This window comes from Physeter macrocephalus, chromosome 2 (assembly GCF_002837175.3).
Source record: "Physeter macrocephalus isolate SW-GA chromosome 2, ASM283717v5, whole genome shotgun sequence".
Taxonomy (NCBI): Eukaryota; Metazoa; Chordata; class Mammalia; order Artiodactyla; family Physeteridae; genus Physeter; species Physeter macrocephalus.
In genome coordinates, this window is record NC_041215.1 from 9,789,992 (window position 1) to 9,811,839 (window position 21,848).

General features: G+C 50.0%; 1 protein-coding gene across 6 annotated transcripts in view; it reads left to right on the plus strand.

Moving 5' to 3' along the window:
• The window catches only part of TBC1D9B (TBC1 domain family member 9B), a 44,522-nt gene that overhangs the window by 16,190 nt on the left and 6,484 nt on the right, over positions 1 to 21,848 (plus strand). For 5 of the 6 annotated variants that reach the window (XM_024116278.2, XM_024116279.3, XM_024116281.3 and 2 more), the window contains 11 exons: positions 1,922 to 2,134; positions 12,523 to 12,684; positions 12,996 to 13,146; positions 13,627 to 13,841; positions 15,399 to 15,516; positions 16,670 to 16,955; positions 18,679 to 18,808; positions 18,939 to 19,037; positions 19,782 to 19,850; positions 20,856 to 21,096; positions 21,511 to 21,576. In XM_024116278.2, the coding sequence (XP_023972046.1) occupies positions 1,922 to 2,134; positions 12,523 to 12,684; positions 12,996 to 13,146; positions 13,627 to 13,841; positions 15,399 to 15,516; positions 16,670 to 16,955; positions 18,679 to 18,808; positions 18,939 to 19,037; positions 19,782 to 19,850; positions 20,856 to 21,096; positions 21,511 to 21,576 (1,750 nt within the window). The remainder of the gene's footprint in view (positions 1 to 1,921; positions 2,135 to 12,522; positions 12,685 to 12,995; positions 13,147 to 13,626; positions 13,842 to 15,398; positions 15,517 to 16,669; positions 16,956 to 18,678; positions 18,809 to 18,938; positions 19,038 to 19,781; positions 19,851 to 20,855; positions 21,097 to 21,510; positions 21,577 to 21,848) is intronic. The other variant, XM_024116282.3, reaches the window with a different exon arrangement.

Consider the following 21,848-nt stretch of genomic DNA (forward strand, 5'->3'; position numbering starts at 1 on the left):
ACAGTGACTCTGGTAGAAACAAGGCCATTTGTCCTGTGCTGCCGTGAAGGTGTAGACAGTGAGGGAGAGCCGCCTACCCCTCCAAGGCCTCCTTTTCCTTATGGCCCAACAGGGCATACTGGCTATTTAATTGAGGTTTAAGTGAGGTTCTTAAGCTATAAGCTAAAACACAGTATTTTGATTCTATTTAAAATGTAGAGCAGTGGGACCTCCCTGGCCTTTGTACAAAGCCCTGAAGTTGCAGGTATAGTTGCAAACAGATGTGAGGTAGTGTGCTGCCTCAGTTTCCCCAAGGGAAGTCAGAGGCAAAGGACTTAAAGGAACCACAGCTCCAGGCTCAGGGGCTCAGAGGTGGCCCCTGACCCCACACTCTCCTTTGGCACTAGGTCTGTGGATTTGTCCTGGGTGCTGTACTGATCTGACCGTGAGCCCTGGGGGCTGGCTACAGGGTCATCTTAGGCCCAGCTCCATTTCTCCTGATGGATCCTGACATTCCTGATGGCAGAGAGCTCTGCTGAGCCAGGAAGCTCTTGGGATGGGGCTCTGCAGCTGGTCCTGATGGAGGCCCCTGCCCAGCACTGACCTCAGTATTCTAGCCGGGGGGCTTCACAGGGGCTCCTCACTCATGCCAGCCACACTCATGTGTCCACTGGGCTCTTGAATTTGCACTCCCAAATCTCATCCTCGCCTCTGGAAGTGACACCCCTTCCATCCGTTTGCTGAGGTGGAAAGCGGGAGCCATCCTTGATTCTGACCTGGCCTCATTGCCACGTCCTGACCATGGCATGTCCTGTCAGCTTGCTCTCCGGAGCATGTCCCTTCCTCTCTACAGCCACCATCTAAGACAATCTGTCTGCTTGGGTCACCTCAACAGTACCTTGTCTGCACCTAAGGCTTGGGACCTATCCTTTAGATCCCATCCTTCCACAGCAGCCAACATAATTAAAAAATCTGCTTACCCTGGGTAGAATCCTCCGGCATCTTCTGTGATTAGAAGAATCTCCATTTGCCTGCTGTGACCTCTAAGACCTTCAGTGAGCCACCCACCCCTAGTCAGACCTTGGCGCGCACACACGCGCACACACACACACCCTTCTCACTCTGCCCCAGCTTCTCCACACACACACACACACATACACACACACACACACACACACACACACACGCACACACACACACACCGGTCTTTCTTTGTCCATCACGTCAGTCTGGCCCCCGAGGACGGGGTGGTTGCTGGCCTCTCCCCTACTTCTTTGTCTGGCTGCACCGGGTCTCAGCTCAGTTACTACCTCCCCAGAGGTGCCTTCAACAGGAAGCAGCCCAGCGGCCTCCCAGCTTGCCCTGTGGCCCCCACCAGCCCTGGTGACCGTGTTCATTAGCCTGCATGTCCATTGTTTGTACCCACTCCAGGCTGCGGGCCCTGCAGAGGTGCCCCCTAAAAGCCCATCCTGTGCCCTGCACACTTGTACTGCTCTGTTCACACACCTCGCAGTCAGAACTGGGCCCAGGATGCACATCAGGAAGTGCTGAGGGAATGAGTGCTCAGGAGGGCTTGCAGGCAGGGCTGCTCACTGTGCTTTAGGGCAGGGACATGACTGTCCATCTTGGGGAAGCTGATCAGGGCCAGCAGCTGGGCTCAGGCTTTACATTCGTGTCATCATCCTGATGACGGTCCTGCAAGGCTGATATGCTCACATCCATCAACAGCTGAAAAAACGAGGCTCAGACATGCACGTAACTCACACAGCAGCAAGCGGAAGAGTCAGAATATGAATCGGCCAGGCCTGGAGAGCCCCTCGTCCACTCCCTGCCCCATGCCTGAGAGAAGACGACCTAAGCCCACCATGCTCTCAGCTTCACAAAACCATCTGGCTTTACATCCCAAGATACAGACCCCCAAATGGTGTTTTTGTCTTCTCAGGTGACCATTGTTGAAAAAGCTGATAGCTCCAGTGTCCTGCCCAGCCCTCTGTCCATTAGCACCAAGAGCAAAATGACCTTCCTGTTTGCCAACCTGAAAGACCGCGATTTCTTGGTTCAGAGGATCTCTGACTTCCTCCAGAAAATGCCATCCAAGCCGCCAGGCAACAGCAGAGCGGGGAGGAAAGCCAGCATTGTGGACTCAGCCCCAGAGGTGAGAGGGCCCTTCAGAGCAGTGGGGTGGGGGTCAGGGCCAGGAGAAGAGCCCAGGCAGCCCTGTGGTGCCTGCCTTGGGCCTTGGGTGGGGAGGGTCCTCGCTTGGTGCAGGGTGGAAAACCTAACCCAGCCCCAGTCTCAGGTGTCCTGGCCACACACGCGATGCCTAGGGTCACAGCCCTCTCTGTACCCCGAGACGTGCCCCAGTCCTCCTGAGCGTCACCCCTGCCTGCCTCAAGTCCTATTCCACATAAGAAGCCTTCTCTGCCTGGACCAGCCACCCTCACCTCTGTCCCTTATGAACTTCTGCTGCACTGAGAGCCACTCTGTTCAGGCCTGTCCAGCTTGTTGTGTTTATTTACCTGTTGGGAGATTGATTTCTCCCATCAATCTTTCTTACAGGGTTACCTTTTACTGCAATCTTTTTACTATACCAGCAATATTAACAATAATTCTTTAACATCAAAAACTTGTATTTACATTTCCCCAGATGCACATGTTCTTTTTACAGTTTAATCATTTGGATTGAGGTACACATAGGTCATACACATGTTACAGTGGGTTGGTATATTCCCTTTTTATCTATAGGTTTCTACTCCTCTCTCTCTCTCTCTCTCTCTCTCTCTTTCTCCCTCTCTCTCTCTTTTCTTTTCTTGCAGTATTTTGTTGAAGGAATTGGGTCATTTGTGCTATAGAGTTTCTCGCAGTCTGGTGTTTGCTGATTGCATCTCTTGGAAACACTTAACGGGTTCTTTTTTGCCCTGTTTCTTGTAAGTTGATGGTTGAGTAATGAGATCCAGCTCAGATTTGGATTCAATTGTTTGTGTTGGGGCGTGGGGGGCAGGTTCACTTGTAGGCAGGATTGAGGTGCTGTGTACTTCCACCGACAGGTATGCAGTACCTGTTTATGTGCTGTTACCAGTCATTGACAAGCATTGCCTAGATAATTCATTAGGTAACTCATTAGGATTGCAAATGGGGGCACTCTAATTCTATCATTCCTTCTGTTCATTAGCTGGAATATTTCCATATAGAGAAATTCACCCTCAACAACTGTTTGGTTACCGTGAGGCACAGTTCATATAGAAAAGGCAGAATAAATCTTTTTTTTATATTCACCAGTTGTTAAAATGATGAATTGGTTTTCAAATATCCTCAAAATATGACCAATTCAGTTCTTTATGTTTACTTTTTAGTATAATTATGAACTTACAGATTTAAGCAGCTTGATGTGTATCAGTCCATGACAGTTATTATCCTCATTCCAGCTGTGACCAGAGGAAGCTTATTCAGGTGACATCTGAGTCCTTTTGACATTACCCTGGCCATGTTTGATCACTTCCTTGCTTCTTGGTATCTTGGACAAGATGTGTGTGCTATTATCAATCTGGATTTGAGAAAACACTTCATGATTAGAAGAGTTCATATAAAAATCCACATATTTGGCTGCTCTGGAAAAATCAGGGGCCCTGACATTACAGGGCCCACATTCCCACTGAGTGGCATTGGAGCTGAGTGGTGGTGTGTACACTTCAGCTCCCCAGAACCCCACCTGGTCTAGCCCATGAAAGCCTTTAAATTTTTCACCCCTGTAATTGATGCTCAGTCAACTATTAAATAGATAAGGAATGGAAGGGAAGGGAGTGGGCAGAATCAGTGTGCAGTGGAGACATTAAGAAAGGTTTCTTAGACGAGGCTGGGCTTGATCTGGGATTTCAAGAAACAGTGAGGTTGGATTGGGTGAAAAGGGATGTGAGCAGGAATGTTGAGCTGCCTTCTCAAGGCACAGTGCAACAAGTGACAGGGCCTGACCAACCAGTGTGAGCTTGGCCCAGTGGCCCCTTCCAAGCACCTGCCCTTCGTTCACCCAACACATTTTGTTGCATTCCCGATAGGTGCCAGGTACTCTTCTAGGCACTAGGAACAGAGCAGATTAGACAAAATTCATGCCCTCTTAGAGCTTATATTCTAGTGTGAGAGACCATCCGTAAGCAAATAAACATACAATATGTCAGGTGGCAATAAGGGCCAAGGATAAAACAGGGTGAAAGGATCAGGATTGCTAGGGGAAGCGGGGGGCTCTGATCAAGTGGTACTTGAAGGAAGTAAGGGAACAGCCCTAAGGTATCTGGGGAAAGGGTATTCGAGGCAGAGGGAATGGCAGGTGCTAAGGCCTGGAGGCAGGATTGAGCTTGGCACAGGCTGCTGAGATGAGTGGAGACCGGGAGCAGGTAGTGAGATTAGAGAGGGAGTGAGAAGCCAGGTCATGTAGCGCCCGTAGGCCCTTGGGAGTACTTAGCTTTGACTCTGAGTGAGATGGGAGCCAGTGGAGAGTTTGACCAGAGGAGGGACACGATCTGTTTATGTTTTAGTAGAATTGCTATGGCTGTCATATTGAGAATGGAATAGAGGTGCAGCTGCCCAGTACAGTAGCCACACATGACTGTTGAGCACTTGAAAGGCAACCACACTGAAATGTGCTGTAAGCACAAACTACACACCAGAGGTGGAAGATTCAGTGTGAAAAAGAGAATGTAAAATATCTTGATTTTTTAAAATATTGATTCCATGTTGAAATGGTAATATTTTTGACTGTATTAAATAAAATATATTATTAAAGTTAACCTCACAATTTCTTTTATGTTTTTTAATGTGGCTACTAGAAAATTTTAAATTACATGTGTGGCTCCTATTATATTTCTCTAGAACAGAGCTGGACTAGAGAGTTACGAGAATAGGAGCAGAGATGAGTTGGAAGGCTCTGGCAGTTATCAGGACACAAGATGATAGAGCATTGGTCGAGGGTGGTAGCAGTGGAGTTGGTGAGAAGTGGTCAAATTCAGGATACATATATATATTTGTGTGTTTGTGTGTGTGGTAAAATACATATAACATAAAATTTACCATCTTAACCATTTGTAAGTATATAGTTCAGTAGTAGCAAATATATTCACACTGTTATGCAGCCATTACCACCATCCATCTCCAAAGCTTTTTTCATCTTGGAAACTGAAACTCTCTACTCATTAAGTACTAACTCCTCATTTCCCACCCTCAAGCCCCCACCCCCATGCCCCAGCAATCACCATTCTACTTTCTGTCTCTATGAATTTGACTACTCCAGGTACCTCATATAAGCGGAGTCATACAGTATTTGTCCTTTTGTGATCGGCTTATTTCACTTAGCATAATGTTCTCAAGGTTCATCTTCATTTTAGAATGTGTCAGAATTTCCTTCCTTTTTAAGACTGAATACATACGTGTGTGTGTGTGTGTGTGTGTGTGTGTGCGCGCGCGCGCGTATATGCCACATTTTGTTTATCCATTCTTCTTTTGATGGACATTTTGGTTACTGTCACCTTTTGGCTGTTGTGACTAATGCTGCTATGAACATGGGTGTTCAGATATCTGTTCAGACCCTACTATCAGTTATTTGGGGTATGTACCCAGAAGTGGAATTGCTGCGTCATATGGTAAATCAGTGTTTAATATTTTGAGGAATTGCCATAACATCTTCCACAGTGGCTAGACCATTGTACACTCCTACCAGCAATGCATAAGGGTTCCAGTTTTTCCCCATCCATTCCAACACTTGTTATTTTCTGTTATTTTTTTCAATAACCATTCTAATGGATATGAAGTGGTATCTCATTGTGGTTTTGATTTGCATTTCCCCAATGATTAGTGACATTGGGCATCTTTTCACATCTTATTGGCCATTTGTATATCTTCTTTGGAGAAATATCTATTCAAGTCCTTTGCCTATTTCTTTTAATCGGGTTGTTTGTTTTTGTTGTCACGTTGTAGAACTTCTGGATATTAACCTCTTATCAGATACATGATTTGTAATATTTTCTCCCATTCCATGGATTGCCTTCTCATTCTGACTGAGGATGATTGTGTTCTTTGATGCACATAAGTTTTAAATTTTTATGTCCAATTTATTTTTCTTTTATTGTGCTTTTGATGTCATATCAAAGAAATAGTTGCCATACACTTTTCTTCTATGTTTCGTTCTAAGAATTTTGTAGTTTTAGCTCTTACATTTAGGTCTTTGATCCATTTTGAGTTAATTTTGTTAATGGTATGAGATAGGTGTCCAGTCTTATCATTTTACATGTGGATATCCAGTTTTCCAATACCATTTGTTGTAAAAAAAAAAACTATCTGTTCCCCATTGAATGGTCTTGGCACCCTTGTCAAAAATCAGTTGAACATATGTATTGCAAGATTCATTTCTGGGCTCTCAATTCTATTCCATTGGTCTGTATCCTTACGCCAGTACTATACTGTTTTAACTACTGTAGCTTTATAGTAAATTTTTAAATCAGGAAATTTAAGACCTCCAACTTTGTTCTTTTTCCAAGCTTGTTTTGGCTATTTGGGGTCCCTTGAAATTCCATATGAATTTTAGCATAGATTTTTTTTATTTCTGCAAAAATGTCATTGGGATTTTAATAGCGATTGCCCTGAATCTATAGATCACTTTGGGTAATATTAACATCTTAACAATATGAAGTTTTCCAGTCCATGAACACAAAATGTCTTTCCATTTGTTTGCATCTTTAATTTCTTTCATCAGTATTTTCTAGTTTCCAGCATACAGTATCTGGTCTTTTACCTACTTGGCTAAGTTTATCCCTAAGTATTTTATTCTTTTCGATGCTATTGTAAATAAAATCATTTTCGTAATTTCCTTTTCGGATTGTTCAGTGTTAGTATACAGGATTTAATTCGAAGGTAGATCTGAGAGAACTGACGAATTAGATGGAGGGTATGGGAGAAAGAGAAGGGTTTACAAAAAGATGACCCTATAGTTTTTGGCCTGAGCAGCTTAGAGAATAGAATCACCATTTAATGACATGAGGAAGAGCAGTTTTGGAAGGAGCAGTCAAGAGTTCAGTTTGGATATGAGGTCAAGTATCATAAGAACTAAGAATTGACTACTGGAGATGGCAAGTAGAGGACACGGTGGCCTTTTCAAGAGTTGTTCAGTGGAAGAACAGGAAGAAAAGCCTGGTGGAGTGGCCTTCAACTGGAATAAGCTGTTGGTTATTGGGGTAGCTTTTTAAACCTTACCAAATTTTCCATTAAAATGCACAAAGCAACTTTAAGAGTAAAAAGAAAAGCCCACAGGGCTTCCCTGGTGGCGCAGTGGTTGAGAGTCCACCTGCCGATGCAGGGGACACAGGTTCGATTCCACATGCCGTGGAGCGGCTGGGCCTGTGAGCCATGGCCGCTGGGCCTGCACATCCGGAGGCTGTGCTCCGCAACAGGAGAGGCCACAGCAGTGAGAGGCCCGCGTACCGCAAGGAAAAAAAAAAAAAAAAAAGCCCACAGACAACAGCTTTAACAAAGCCAGGTGAAAGGATATCTTACAAACCCCAGACTACAAGTAGGTGAGGCCAAACCACCAACTGCAGCATTATTCTACAGATACAGAATCAGCAGCTGTGCTGTGGTAGTGGAGGGAAGAGAAAAAGGGTTCTGACAGTCCCAAGAGCCAAGGAATCCAGAAATCACCAAAGATACTCCCCCACACACACCCTTCTCAAAAGAGACTACCCACTGAACAGAAACCTCAGCAAGTGACTAAGAGAAACCACCGGTGAAACTGCGGGCATATTTCTCAGGCTCCAGCTCACAGATGAGTTAACCAACAACACAGAACATGGGAATCCACTAACGAGCTGAGGGAAGATCAGGGAATGCTAGGACAAATCTGAAACACCCAACAAAAACTCCCTTCCAAAAGGAAAGAGCCCTCCCTGAGGAAAAAAGATCTGGAACTGAGCAGGGCAGGAATACTGAGGAGTTAAGAGAGAGAAGCGTCTGACACTAGAGGAGACAGATCAGAAAGTCCTGGAGGGGGGCTCCATAGAGAGACTGCAGCAGAAGGCAGACCCCCAGCTCTGCAGTGCAAACAGCTACCCCATACATACAACATCTTCCTGTAAGTACAGAAAAAGTCATGTTATTCAAATGTGAGCAACAGAAGAAGATTATGAGCACACCCTATACAAAGAAGAAAACGATCCAAAAAACCTTCCACAGACAAAGAAAGCACTCCAGAACAGCATCCCCCCAAAGCAGATGAAACCTGTACCCTAATATTTCAAAATGACCTAAAAAAGAATTAGAAAAGGGTTAGAAACTACTAAAGAATGGTATAAATAAAAAATTTTTAGAAAGCTTGGAAACTAAGTGACTAGTCAACAGAAAAATGTGAAAAGAGAGTTGACAGGAGTCAGGAAAGAATTAGAAAAAAATACAGAAATATTTCAGAAATAAATATCATACAACCAAGAACACAAGAATGAATAGACCCCACAGAAAGTCCATTAAGGGAGATAAGGACAAGACTCAGGGGGAAAGGCTGTAAGAGGAGAGTCCAATAAAGAGAGAGAGAAAAAGTAGTCAAGAGAAGTGATAAAGAAGTCAGGCAAAGAAAATCCAACTTATGTATAACATAGCTCCCTAAAAAAGAAAAACAAAGCTGTGGAATAACAACTGATAGAAACCACGATTCAAGAAAAGTTTTCTGAACATAAAAGACTTAAACCTGCCTGGTGGAAGAGTATGTGTACAACTGGAAAATCAATACAGAATAGTATGCAGTATATACACACTGAGATATAATCTAGTAAAACTATCAGATTTTAAAGATTAAAAAAATTATTTTGGGCAACCAGTCAAGAAAGACCAAGTCATTTATGAAGGAATGAAAATCAGAGAGGCATCAGACATTTTGATAGCAAAATTTTATACAAATAGAGTAACATTTTATAAGATATACAGTAAAAAAGCTGTGACCCCAGGATTTTCTATCTGGCAAACTGACGTTCAGGTATCAAGACCACAGGCCATCAGGAACATGCAGGAATTCACAGAAGCTATCAGCTTTTGAGGGATCTAATAGTGAACAACCTCAGACAACCAAGAAATGACGGAAGAGGCTTTGGCAGAAGGTGTGGTGGGAGCATTGAATGTATCTAGCTGTAGAAATAGGACTAGATAACAAGGATAAAGGTGACAAGTCATGTGTAATTTTATATCCTCTGACTACATAGAGTACAATGAAAACATGAGAAAAGAAGGTATGGAAAGTAGAATAAGCTCACTGACTGCCTTATTAAGTAAGAGCAAGGTATATCACTTTAAATTATATGTCGGCAGGAAAAGGAGTGGAGGGGGAAGATCAGGGCTACTCGCTACTTTTAGTATTGACCCTAGGAGGGAGTCCAGTGTGTAAAAAGAGGGGACCCAGGGTACTATATTAAAGACATTCATATAAAGGTAACTGTTAGAACATAAACATACATTTTCTGACACTTTCTCAAGAAAAAACTGGAAAGAGGGGGAAAGGATACAGTGAGTTTAGGCAACTCTTTCCAGAAACTTTGTAGGAAGTCCAGCTGAGAATCACAGGGGTCCCTTCAGGGTGTGACTTTGTAATCGGAGTGTGACGTATATACTCTAAAGTGCATGGATCCTAAGTGCACAGCTTGATGCACTTTCACAAAAGTGGACATAACATATGAGCACCACCCAGGTGAAGAATGGGGAGGGCTTGTAGGGACAACAGCATGATTCTTTGCTGATGGTAATTAATCCAGTGGAGAGAGGGCAGTTGCCAGAAGAAGGTCCTAGAGGCGAGAGCGGTAGGATCTTGGGCTCGAGTCAGGGGAGAGTTGGGCCTGGCATGCGTGGCCACAGATGTGGGAAGGTGGGCCGGTGGGGGTGACCGTGGATGGCTGTCAGATTGCCCCTGCTTCTGCTTGCTCAGTTTAGTAGTTGGCAGTAGGAAGTGAGGAAGGTGGGTGGTTTGGGAGGTTTGCACTGGAAAAATGTGTGAGACAGTTACCAAGAGGAAGGAGAGAGAGACTGGATTCCCAGGCAGCATGGGTCTGTGAGCTCACCATCACCCCAGGAACCTGTCTGTCACAAAGGATGGTTATTGCTGAGGTCACATCCTCGAGTCAGTCTCCTTTCCGGCACTGAGATTTTTGATTCTCTGCAGTGCTCTGTGGCCTGCAAGTCCATCTGTGTCCTTGTCCCTGCAGGGAACCTCGAGCCAGAAGCAGACTCTCTGCATCAGGATGCTTGGGGTCTGGACTGGGGTCATGTCCCTGGAGTCGGGCAGTTTGTCATGAAAATGTATTTTTAGTTGATCTAAAATCCATTTTGAAAACACCAGCCAGGGGCAGAGGGGCAGGCTGTGGATATGAACCTAGCAGAGTTCTCTTTTTTTTTTTCCTTTTTATTAAAAACAGTTCTACTGAGGTAAATTTGATATACAATATGCTGTATATATTGAAATAGCACAATTTGATGAGTTTAGCATGCGTTCCCTGTGAAGCCATCACAGCTGTGGTGCGGGTTCTCATGTAAGGAACACAGAGAGGGTGAAAGTCTGGGAGGAGGCGTCCAGCACCCCTGCTTGACCACAGCCAGTGGGATCAGAGCTGACAGGCACAAGGGCAGAAACTCAGCTCAGACTGGAGCATGCAGAAGGGGAGCTTACTGGCCCACGAAGCCAAGAAGTCCACACAGTTGGCCGCCTGTCATCAGAGCTGGGCTCTCTCCTCTGGATGAGCGTCATCCCCAGGGCGTGTGTGGCACCAGCATGGTGGTGCAGCCCCTGCACCCTCCTTGGCTCATCCTGACATTCCCCGCAGAGTGGCCGACACAGTACCCGAAGCCCCCGCAGGCATGGAAAATGCTAATTAGCTTGTGGCCACCACCGCAGACCTCAGTGGATTCCACAAAGTGTGGGTCCAAGAGTAGAGAGAGATGTGTTGTGCCCCCCAAAAATTGGAAGCCACTGCTGGCAGAAGGAGAAGTGGATTCAAGGGAGCCAGTGACCCGTGTCCACCCAAGAGCGGTGGTGTTCCTGCTGGTGGGCACTTGGGGAGGGAGCTAAGAGGAGGACAGACAGAGTGGGCACTGACTCTGTTCCACCTGACCCCCGGGCTAGGGAACAAGCTCCCTGCCCAGGCCATTGCCCACGGCAGTGAACTCACCTTGAAGTCAGGTGCCTGCAGGTAGAACACAATCCACAAGCAGGGGCAGTTGCCTGGTGTCACCCACACTGTACCTGAAGGGTACTAAGAACTTCCTCGCTAGCCCTGCTGGGTGAGGGCCGGGGGTAGGGGTTCCAGAAAGCCAGGGGAAGAACCCTGAATGTTAGGGCTTCCTTTTAGACCTTTGTCCTTGATGCCCCCCTTTTCTTCTCCCAGCCCCATATTGCCCCCCAGTATGTTCCCAGAACCACCCAGGATCCATTTCTCTTGCTGTTTGGCCGTCCGTGCAACGGGAAAGCAGATTCCCAGGTTCCTACACTGGGGAAGGGCCTACAGCACTACCAGCGCCCTGTTTATGGTTAGAGATGGCCCACAGGTGGGGACCCCCTCCCAACACACCTAGTTCTACGCCTGTGTCTTTATTTTCGCCTCCCAAAGCCCCACAGCCTTGTTGCAAGTGTGGTGGACTGCTAAGGAGAGCCCGGTTTTGAGCTGCGCACGTGTCCGGAGGAAAGAGGTGGTGTGGCCCAAGAGATGTGTGGCCACTGTAGACCACACCACACACTAGGCAAGTGGCCCAGAGAGAGGGAGCCTTGCGGACAGCCATCAGCCTTCAGAGGGCCTGGGATCCCCTTCTTCTTTGAGGGGCCCTTGAGGGTACAGTGGACAGGTAGCCTGAGGGAGGGAGGAGAGGAAAGGGGACTCCTTCCCTCACTCAGCTGTCACTGAGGGCACCCACAGGAGGCATGCCCTCAATTAGGACTCTGTCAGTCTGAAAAGGGTGAAGCAGGCTGTCAACCTCGGGACGTACTGGGTAAGCAGGCCTGATGTCACCCTGCCTCTGCTCTGCTTTCCCCTCCATGCTTGGGCTCCAGTGGGGGCCCCAGTGCTCTTTCCCGGCACTCCCCACTTGAGCCAATCACTGTGGCCAGGGGGCCCCATGGGGCAGCGCTACAATGGTGGGACCCGAGAACAGTCCGGGCAGACGCCACCAGCAGCTGTCCCTACAGGGCTCGGCAGGGTCTGCGCCCCAGAGGCTGGAGCAAGAAAGGCATCCCAGGGAGCACCCACGAGTGCTGCCAGTCAAGCCCTTGTAGGGGACGCAGAGTTCAGGAAGGGGCACGTGGAGCTGTCTCCTTGCGGTTTCTTCTCTCCTGGCCCTGACCTCACGGAGAGAGGGCCTGACAGGATGAGCACCAGAACCTGGCCCTGGTGAAGGAGGACAATACAGGTGTGTGTCTCGCCAGAGAGGATGTAGGGCTGAGCCACAGCATGGCCTCCTGCTCTTTCCCGCACGGCCACCCCACAGGCAGTGGGGCAGCTCACTCGCTCAGTCCTTTCCTTCCCATGTTGTATTTCCCAGTCTTCCCCAGCTCCTCAGGAGGTGTCAGAACAGCCTGCCAGCCCGACCTCACCCCTTGGTGGCCTCCAGAGGTCCCATGCACAGGAGGCTCCAACCGCTTCCCAGGGCCTGCTCAAACTCTTCCAGAGAAACACGCCCATGGAGGACCTGGGAGCCAAGGGGGTAAGCCCAGACTCGGGGCTCCACCACCATGCAGGCCAGAGAGGGGGAAGAGCAGGGCCAGTCTGCGGCCCTTGGGTGACGATGTGCAGTGCCCAGGGACACCCTGCGTGACCTGTCAGCAGTGCTGGTCATGGGCTTCAGGCCTCTGCAGGCGGTCCCGTGTCCCTGACGCCCGAGGGTGATGCCGTGCGCAGCCCAGCCTGGGCTCATGGCATTTTCACCACAAGCCCTTGGAGGAGAGGTGGAGGGCCTGACACCTGCCTCAGCACTCGGGTCGCATCCACAGACCCCCCTGTCTGCTGTTCCCCCAGGCCAAGGAGAAGATGAAAGAGGAGTCGTGGCACATCCACTTTTTTGAGTACGGGCGTGGCATGTGCATGTACCGCACCGCCAGGACGCGGGAGCTGGTGCTGAAGGGCATCCCCGAGAGCCTCCGGGGGGAGCTGTGGCTCCTCTTCTCTGGTAAGCTGCCCTGGCCTCATGGCCCCACAGCCTCAGCCTCCATGACCCCCAGCTGGCCTCCTGAGTCGGCCAGGCAGGAACTACCAGCCTTTAGAGGGCGGGAACAGGACTCTCAGCTGTAATGAAGCTCATGTGTGCCAAGAGGGGCGTTCCAGGGAGCAGACACCAGTGGAGCAGTGCCTTCCCACCGGCAGTGGAAGGCAGACGGCCTCCAGAGGCCTCCTTTCCTTGGGGCAGGCTCTGGCAACATTCACACCCTTGGCCACTTGGATGGTTTCAGGAGGGCAAGTCAGCCATTGGAACTTGGGTGGGGTGACTCCTCAGAAGCAATCATGAGGGAAACTCTGCCTGGCACCTCTTAGTTGGCCCCAAAGTGCCACTTCTCTTCTGCAGTGCATTGCCGTCTCCACCCTGCACTGTTGCCCTCGAAGTCCCGGGAGGGGAGGAGGAGGGAGACAGCTACCAGCTGTGTCTCCACAGGGGCCTGGAATGAGATGGTGACTCACCCTGGCTACTATGCTGAGCTGGTGGAGATGTCCACAGGGAAGTACAGCCTGGCCACGGAGGAGATCGAGCGAGACCTCCACCGCTCCATGCCCGAGCACCCTGCCTTCCAGAATGAGCTCGGGATCGCTGCACTCCGCCGGGTGCTGACTGCCTACGCTTTCCGAAACCCCACCATTGGCTACTGCCAGGTACAGGGGCTTAGCAGGGTCCAGAGACAGCATCTCCCACCAGAAGCTCACAGGAACAGCTCTGCATGGCCCTGGGCCTAAGTGATGGCCCCACACACCTGTGACTGTGCCCTGTCCCCCCCAGGAAGATCCTAATCACAGAAAAAGATGAAATTAGAAGCAGTGTTCATCACTCACCTCATCCCCATGCCATGTATGTGCTCCTGGTCTGGGTCCTGAGGGGTCTGATTGTTTTGTGTGTGTGGTAAAATACACATAACATAAAACTTACTATCTTAATCACTGTGTGGTAAAATACACATAACATAAAACTTACTATCTTAATCATTTTAAGTGTACAGTTCAGTGGCATTAGGTATATCATTGTACAACCATCACCACTATCCATCTCCAGAACTCTTTTTCATCTTGCAAAATGGAAACTGTACCCATTAAACAACTCCCCTGCTTACCCCTAGCAACCACCATTATGTTTTCTGTCTCTGTGATTTTGACTAAGTACCTCATATAAGCATCATACAGTATTGTCTTTCTGTGACTAGCTTATTTCATTTGCATAATGTTCTCAAGTTTCATCTATGTTGTAGCATGTGTCAAAATTTCCTTCCTTTTTAAGGCTGAAGAATATTCCGTTGTATGTATACACCGTGTTTTGTTTATCCATTCCTCATCCATGGCCACTTGGGTTGCTTCCACATTTTGGCTGTTGTGAATAGTGCTGCTATGAGCATAGGTGTACAATATCCAAACCCAGTTCTTTTGGGCATTATACCCAGAAGTGGAATTGCTGGATCATATATTTAATTTTTTGAGGAGTTGTCATAGCATTTTCCACACGAGCTGCACCATTCTTCATTCCTACCCACAATACACAAGGGCTATAGTTTCTTGCCACCCTCACCAACACTGGTTATTTTCTGTTCTTTTAATAGTAGCCATCCTAACGGTATGAGGTGGCATCTCACTGCAGTTTTGATTTGCATTTCCAGGGGCATTTGATTTTAAATCTAGTGTGCATTTTCATGGCCAGGTCAGATGGCTTTCTGTTTCCCTGTGACTGCCTCTGGATTTCAGAGAAGTCACTTTTCTGTAGGACCAGTGTTCTGCAGGACATATTGCCAGTGCATGGAAAACCAGTGTGCTGGCTCTAAATCATTTTTAAGATAATTTGCCACCATTGAAGCTTTTTCTTACAAGCCTTGGTATCAGCTCAGGCTGTGGGTGGTCACTACTTTGCCATGGCCTCCCTGCAGCCATGTGGCCATTGCATGCAGCTCACTCACACATCCTTCTGGCCCCGTGCTGTACCTGTGACACCAGACACCACGCCAAAGAAGGGCCTCGCCTTCTTGGGTGTCAGAATGCCTGCAGGCCCAATTTGAGGAACTTGGTTGACCGTTTTGGTCAAATTGATTTCCTGCAAATTGCCTTTTGGCAAATTGCCCAGAGTTGGGTGGAAGAGTTTGTTGTTGCCAGGCTTGCTGGTAGAGGAGGATGCATAGGCCACTTGGGGGGGGACAGCTGCATGACACCGCCTACCTGTCTCTGTGCCCACAGGCCATGAACATCGTCACCTCAGTGCTCCTGCTCTATGGCAGCGAGGAGGAGGCATTCTGGCTGCTGGTGGCCCTCTGTGAACGCATGCTGCCCGACTACTACAACACAAGGGTGGTGGGTGAGTGCCTGAGACTGGCAGCTCCCTGTGGGGGTGGCAGGCCTCCCTGGGCCAGGTCTACATTCAGCACATCCCACAGGTGAGCTCTTGGAGGCCTCTCAGCCTTGCCCCAGGCTGCAGACAGTCACAGCTTCCGCTCCATAGATTAGGAAGCTGCTAAATCTTCACACAGCTAAAAAGTGGAGAGCCAAACACAGACCCCAGCCATCTCTCCCAGACTTTATGCGATTCCCTAGGAGTTGCTGGCAGTGAGAGAAGAAGTTAGCTTGGGGCCTAAATTCACATCCATCTAACTCTTCTTAAACATTTTTATTGTGGAAAATTTCCAGTATCACAACTAGAGCATATAGTATACCCCCATGTCAACTGTTAGGAACTCACAGCCAGTAGAATCTGTGTTATTAAATGGAAGTGCACTTGCAAATATATTTAATTACATATATAATTAAGTCTGTTATTCTAAAATGTCCTTCCGTTACCATTTGCTTTTGGGGGTTTCCACTCTTGGGGTCCTTTATAATTGCATCTGTTCACAAGCTTCAGGTCAGTACACACACAAGCTACTGAGATCACTGTTTACTTCTTTTTTTTTGTTTTGTTTTGGTTTTTTTGTTTGTTTCTATTTTTCTTTTATTTTTCTTATATTTTATTTATTTTTAACATCTTTATTGGAGTATAATTGCTTTACAATGGTGTGTTAGTTTCTTCTTTATAACAAAGTCAATCAGTTATACATATACATATATCCCCATATCTCTTCCCTCTTGCATCTCCCTCCCTCCCACCCTCCCTATCCCACCCCTCTAGTTGGTCACAAAGCACCAAGCTGATCTCCCTGTGCTATGCGGCTGCTCACTGTTTACTCCTGACGCCCTAGAGAGAAATTAGTATTTCCCAAAAAGAAAATCCAAGTATAGTGGAAGAAATCGTTCTTTCCACACAGTGGTTTGGAAGTAGTAAAAAGGAAACTTACAGGATTTTTTCCGTTCTTGTTTTCTCCACCCCATCTGCCCACCTCCAGCCCTCAGTTGTAAGCAGAGCTGGCTGGGGACCAGGTGGGCTTCTTGCAACTCAGACCCTGGGGTCCCACATGAGGGCCTGCCTGAGTCAGGGGTGTGAGCTCACCATTCAGACTCCTTCGTTCTCTCCCTAGGGGCCCTGGTGGACCAAGGCATCTTCGAAGAGCTCACGAGAGACTTCCTGCCCCAGCTGTCTGAGAAGATGCAGGACCTGGGGGTGATTCCCAGCATCTCGCTCTCCTGGTTCCTGACCCTCTTCCTCAGCGTCATGCCCTTTGAGAGTGCTGCGGTCATTGTTGACTGCTTCTTCTATGAGGGCATCAAGGTGATCCTGCAGGTAGCCTTGGCCATCCTGGATGCCAACATGGAACAGCTACTGGGCTGCAGCGACGAGGGCGAGGCCATGACTGTCCTGGGCAGGTGACTGAGCCAACCTCCCTCCTCCTGCTGGGGAGCTAGCCAGCACTGACTGCAGCACCCCACCCCTCCCCAGCCCTATGTGCTCCTTGGTCAGCGTCCTGGGACTGTACCTACCAAGTGCCCAGACAGGGCTAGACCCAGGGATACTCCAGGGGGGCGGAGAGAGCCTCCTTTCTGGAAGGAGACAGAACAATACTGGAGTAGCAATAAGTGCTGGGAGAAGGTAAAACAGGTAGTGGGCCAGGGCACACTGGACTGGAGGGCTTGGGGGGCAGGAGGCAGCTGGAACAGCAGGGCCTCCCGCCTCTAGCGAAGGCTGGGTGTCTGTTATTCCCACAAAGCATTCCTGGTCGTGCCTTTCCCAGCTCAGTAGCATCACTCTCGCCCCGTCACCTAGACAAGGGCCCATGTTGGGCCTACTGTAGCTGCTGAATGAGCTGATATCCACCAGGCACACCTAAGGCCCAGGGTCATCCTGGCTGCCTCATCCTCCCTCAGTCCCCGCATCCCATCCTCTTGGACTCTCTCTGGATCCAGCCCCTCCCCTCAACCCCTACAGCCTCAGGGCAGACCCATGACACCCCTGCCAAGGGCCCTGTGTCTGCATCGTCAGTTTTCCCTGCTCCAGTCTCATCTACCAGCATCCCACAGGGCTCTTCCTGATCAGAATCTGACCCTGTTCCTCCCTTGGGATATGGGGACTCCCTGTGCCACTGGTGGTTTTCTGGACAAACGATCTAAGTCCCCCAGCCTGGCCTTCAAGGCCTTTATAACCAGGTGCCTTCCTGGGGGGTCCTCACTGTGGCCCAGGCCCTGAGCTCTATACAGCCTTGCCAGCCCACGTGCATGTATTTTCCCGCCTGGAATGCTCCCAGCCACCTGGGACAGCCAGGGACACTGCCACCTGCCTGCCGAGCCAGCCCAGGTGCTGACTGGGAACCTGCAAGGGTCCAGGCTGGCAAAGTTGTTGCTTCTCTGCTATGGGCCATGCTAGCTGTTTGTCCTCAGTGATGACAAGATACTCAGCCCGTGGCCAGAGTCAGCAAGTGGTTTTCATGCCCATCTCCCACACCAGACAGATGGGGCCCCTTCTCAGCAGCAGGGCCTGACCAGGAATGGTGCCGGAGCCAGTGGGTGTCTCCCACCTGAGTGACAGGCCCAGCCAGAGAGCCTGGGAGAGTGTGAGTTCCTGGCTGGGCTAGTCCAGCCAAAGTCAGGCCCTGTCCCAAGGCTGCGTTCCTCAGACACCCCCACAGCAGGGCTCCTCCCTCGCCTTCCTCCTGGGACACTCCTTTGGTCCCTGATTCTTCCTGGCCAGGCAGGGAGTCCTCACATCTGGCCCAGTGACCCGCCAGATGGAGGAAGTGTGTCATCCCTCCAGCTGGGACAAACCTCTCTCCTGGTTTGGTAGGGTCTGGACTCGTAAAGGTCCCCCCCCCACCGTGGGACCCCAGTGGACAGCCTAGCTTTCTCAGAGTTCGTGCTCAAGCTTCGCCACTGCCTCCAGGGGGCATCCCTGATTTGCCAGGGTACCCATCCCTGATTTGCCTCTCCCCCTCCTCCCTGCAGTGGCTCATCTTTCTCTCTCCTGGAGGATGCCCGGCCCTCAGCACACTCGCTCATTGATTGGGAGTCTGGGCAAATTAGGTCTCGCCACATGATTTAGCCATGGGTAAGACACCCCTGTCACCTGTGGGTGATCTAGATTTCTGTATCCTTACAGATACCTGGATAATGTGGTCAATAAGCAGAGTGTCTCTCCTCCTATCCCACACCTCCATGCCCTGCTGACCAGTGGAGATGACCCTCCTGAAGAGGTGGACATCTTCGACCTCCTGAAGATGTCATATGAGGTCAGCACTCACTGGGGGCTTCTTAGCCAGACCACTCCCTTGGGCCATGTGGGTGCAGTTGGCCATGGCGGGTGGCTGTCCTTTGCTCTGTGGTTCCACCTTATCTCACTGAATCACCTCTGACTGGTAGAAATTCAGCAGCCTGAGGGCCGAGGACATTGAACAGATGCGGTTTAAACAGAGGCTGAAAGTGATCCAGTCCTTGGAGGATACAGCCAAGAGGAGTGTGGTACGGATGGGCCCGGGCTCCCATGGCCCCAGGGTGCAGGCTGGAGCTGGGTTGGGGATGGTGACCAAGTGGGCTGCTCCTACCGAGCCATCTACAGACTTCCCTGAGGAGCAGGGTGCAGAGTCCCCTAGCACTGTCTTGTGTGGGACTGGAATCCAGGAGTGAAGGTGCAAATTTAGGGAAGTGGGGAGAGGGCTGGTCACAATTTTCTGCTTGTGGATTGGTCACAGGGAAGCCTCTCTGATGCCTCAATGCCTAAAGGCTAAGCATGATCCCACTCTGGAGGGAGAAGTAGCGATACTCAGCCCACCCAGCCCTCCATCCACTCAGCCCGCTGACCTCTGCTGCAAGCCTTTGTCCTCCTGTCTCTGGAGGGAGAAGTTACTGGGAAGTTCTAGGTCACCTTCCAAAGTGCCAGTGCCAGGGCCTTTCGAGGGATCCAGATAGCAGTCTCTTGATCACCACCCCTCACCCTGTGTCCCTGACTGGGTGTTCAGAACAGAAAGGCACCCCCAGTGCCCACCAGGAAGGAGCTCAGGGAGTGTGAATTGAGTGACAGGATGGGTGATGAGGGGTAAGAGTGTGGACCACACCTTCTTTCCTGAATGGACTACCCTCATGTGCTCGGCCAGCTGGCAACACCAAGAGGGCAGTTCGTGTCTTCGCCCTCATCCACATGGGGATTCTCTCAAAGAGCAGAAACTTGAGAATTCATTAATACATCCTGTTTCTCTTTCCTTCTAGGTCCGAGCTATACCTGGGGACGTTGGTTTCTCAATTGAAGAGCTGGAGGACCTTTACATGGTGTTTAAGGTGACAGCCAAGAGCAAGGGAGGACCACTATCCCATCCTAGTCCCCTAAATTCATCCTCAGCGTAGCAGCCTCCTGCCAGGAGAGAAATAGATTTAAAAGCATCTTCAGATGCAGTTACTACAAAGTTCACATGGTAGAATTTAATCCTTCTTGGAGTTTAGGCAGGACACTCTTTTAAGTGGAAGAAAATCCACTCAAGTCAGCTTATATAAAAGGGAAAGCATTGGCTCGTGAAACTGAAAAGTCTAGGAATGTACAGCTTCAGGCATGACTGGATCTAGGTGTTCCAACATCCTGTCAAGCTCCCCTACTTCAAATATCACCTGGACTGCATTTCCTACAGAGTGGCAGGACTGTTGTCAGCATCTCCAAGGTCAAACTGTCCTCTCAGTAACCCCAGTGAAAAGAAATTTTTCTTTCCAAGTGGTTTTAGCAAAAAGCCTAGGGTTGATTGTTGGAATGACTCAAGTTAGGTGCTGCGGCTACAGGAGGGTGTTTTCTGCTGACCCAAAACTGGGCCACGTGCCCACCCCATGGCCTGAGGGTGGGACAAGAGGGGCTCTCCAAGAAAAGTTCAGGTGCTGTTAACAGAAGAAGGGGAAAGGGTGTGACGAGCAGGCAGAAACAGCCATGTCTACAATGCCTTCCTGATCTCATTGTCTGGTCCCATGTGCCCCTCCAGCTGCCTCTGGTTCAACCCGCAAGATAACCACCCTGCTGTGGCCTTAAGGTCAGAGCAGTCCAGCCAGTGCTGCCTCTCACCCGCTGTGGCTGCTGTGGCTGGCAGTCCTAGGGCCCTGTCTTGACTCCCATGGCTATAAACTAGGGGCTGATGGTACCAACGCAGGAGGTTCTGTGAGATGCTGTGTGTAGCCCAGTGCTCACTATCCAGGACTCTGCAGACTTGGATGGAGGAGGAGGGTGAACACACCAGCCAGCCTGGTAATCCTAAGCAGCCAGGGGCCAGGAGGCCAGGCCATCTCACCAGGCTATGCCCCCTGCAGGCCAAGCAGCTGGCGAGTCAGTACTGGGGGAGCAGCCACCCTGCAGCTGTGCGTCGGGACCCCAGCCTGCCCTACCTGGAGCAGTACCGCATCGACACGAACCAGTTCCGGGAACTCTTTGCCAGCCTGACACCCTGGGCCTGTGGCTCCCACACACCCGTGCTGGCGGGGCGCATGTTTCGGCTCCTGGATGAAAATAAGGACTCACTGATCAACTTCAAGGAGTTCGTGACAGGGATGAGTGAGTGGCTCCAGGGCCTGCAGGGGCCTGTCCATGCCCACGCCCTTTCTGAGGAAGCCTCCAGATGCCAGCCCTGGCCAGTCTTCCCACTGCAGCAAGCTGAGGGCAGCCTGGAGCCCTTGACCCTTGATAAAGGAAGTGCAGTTTTCCCACTGGAGATACATGGACGTCCAATGGGAGCCCTCCCTCCCCTCCCCTCCCTCAGTCCACTGCTGGAGGCCGGGTCTGCAGGCCCCAGAGAAGGGGAAAGCCAGAGGCCTGTTGCTCACCCCCAGGGTCCTCTCCAGGAGAGAGTCAGGTGGTGAGGAGGGTCCCACCAGAACCCATTGGAAGGGGAGGTATTCGAATGTGGACTGGCCGTGGGACTCTTGTGCCCTCTTGCCAGCGTGCCTACTTGCTGGCCTTCCTCCACAGGTAGGATGTACCATGGGGACCTGACAGAGAAGCTCAAGGTGCTCTACAAGCTGCACTTGCCTCCAGGTGAGAGCCTCCCGTCCCACTCCCCAGCAAGGGTTTCTTATGTGTCCAGAGCTGGAGCTGCAGCATTCCAAGGCACAGGCCTCTATGGAGTGCTGGGCCTTGCGGCAACTAGGGTCCCAACATAGTGGAGGCTTGCCTGTCCTGACAGAGAGTGTGGAGGAGCCAGAGCATTGGGGCTGAGGCCCAGCCCAATCTTGGTCTGAGAGCAGGGCCATGACCTGAGTGACCTGGGAGAGGATGTGCGGGAGTCTCAGGGAGGACTCTGCCCACAG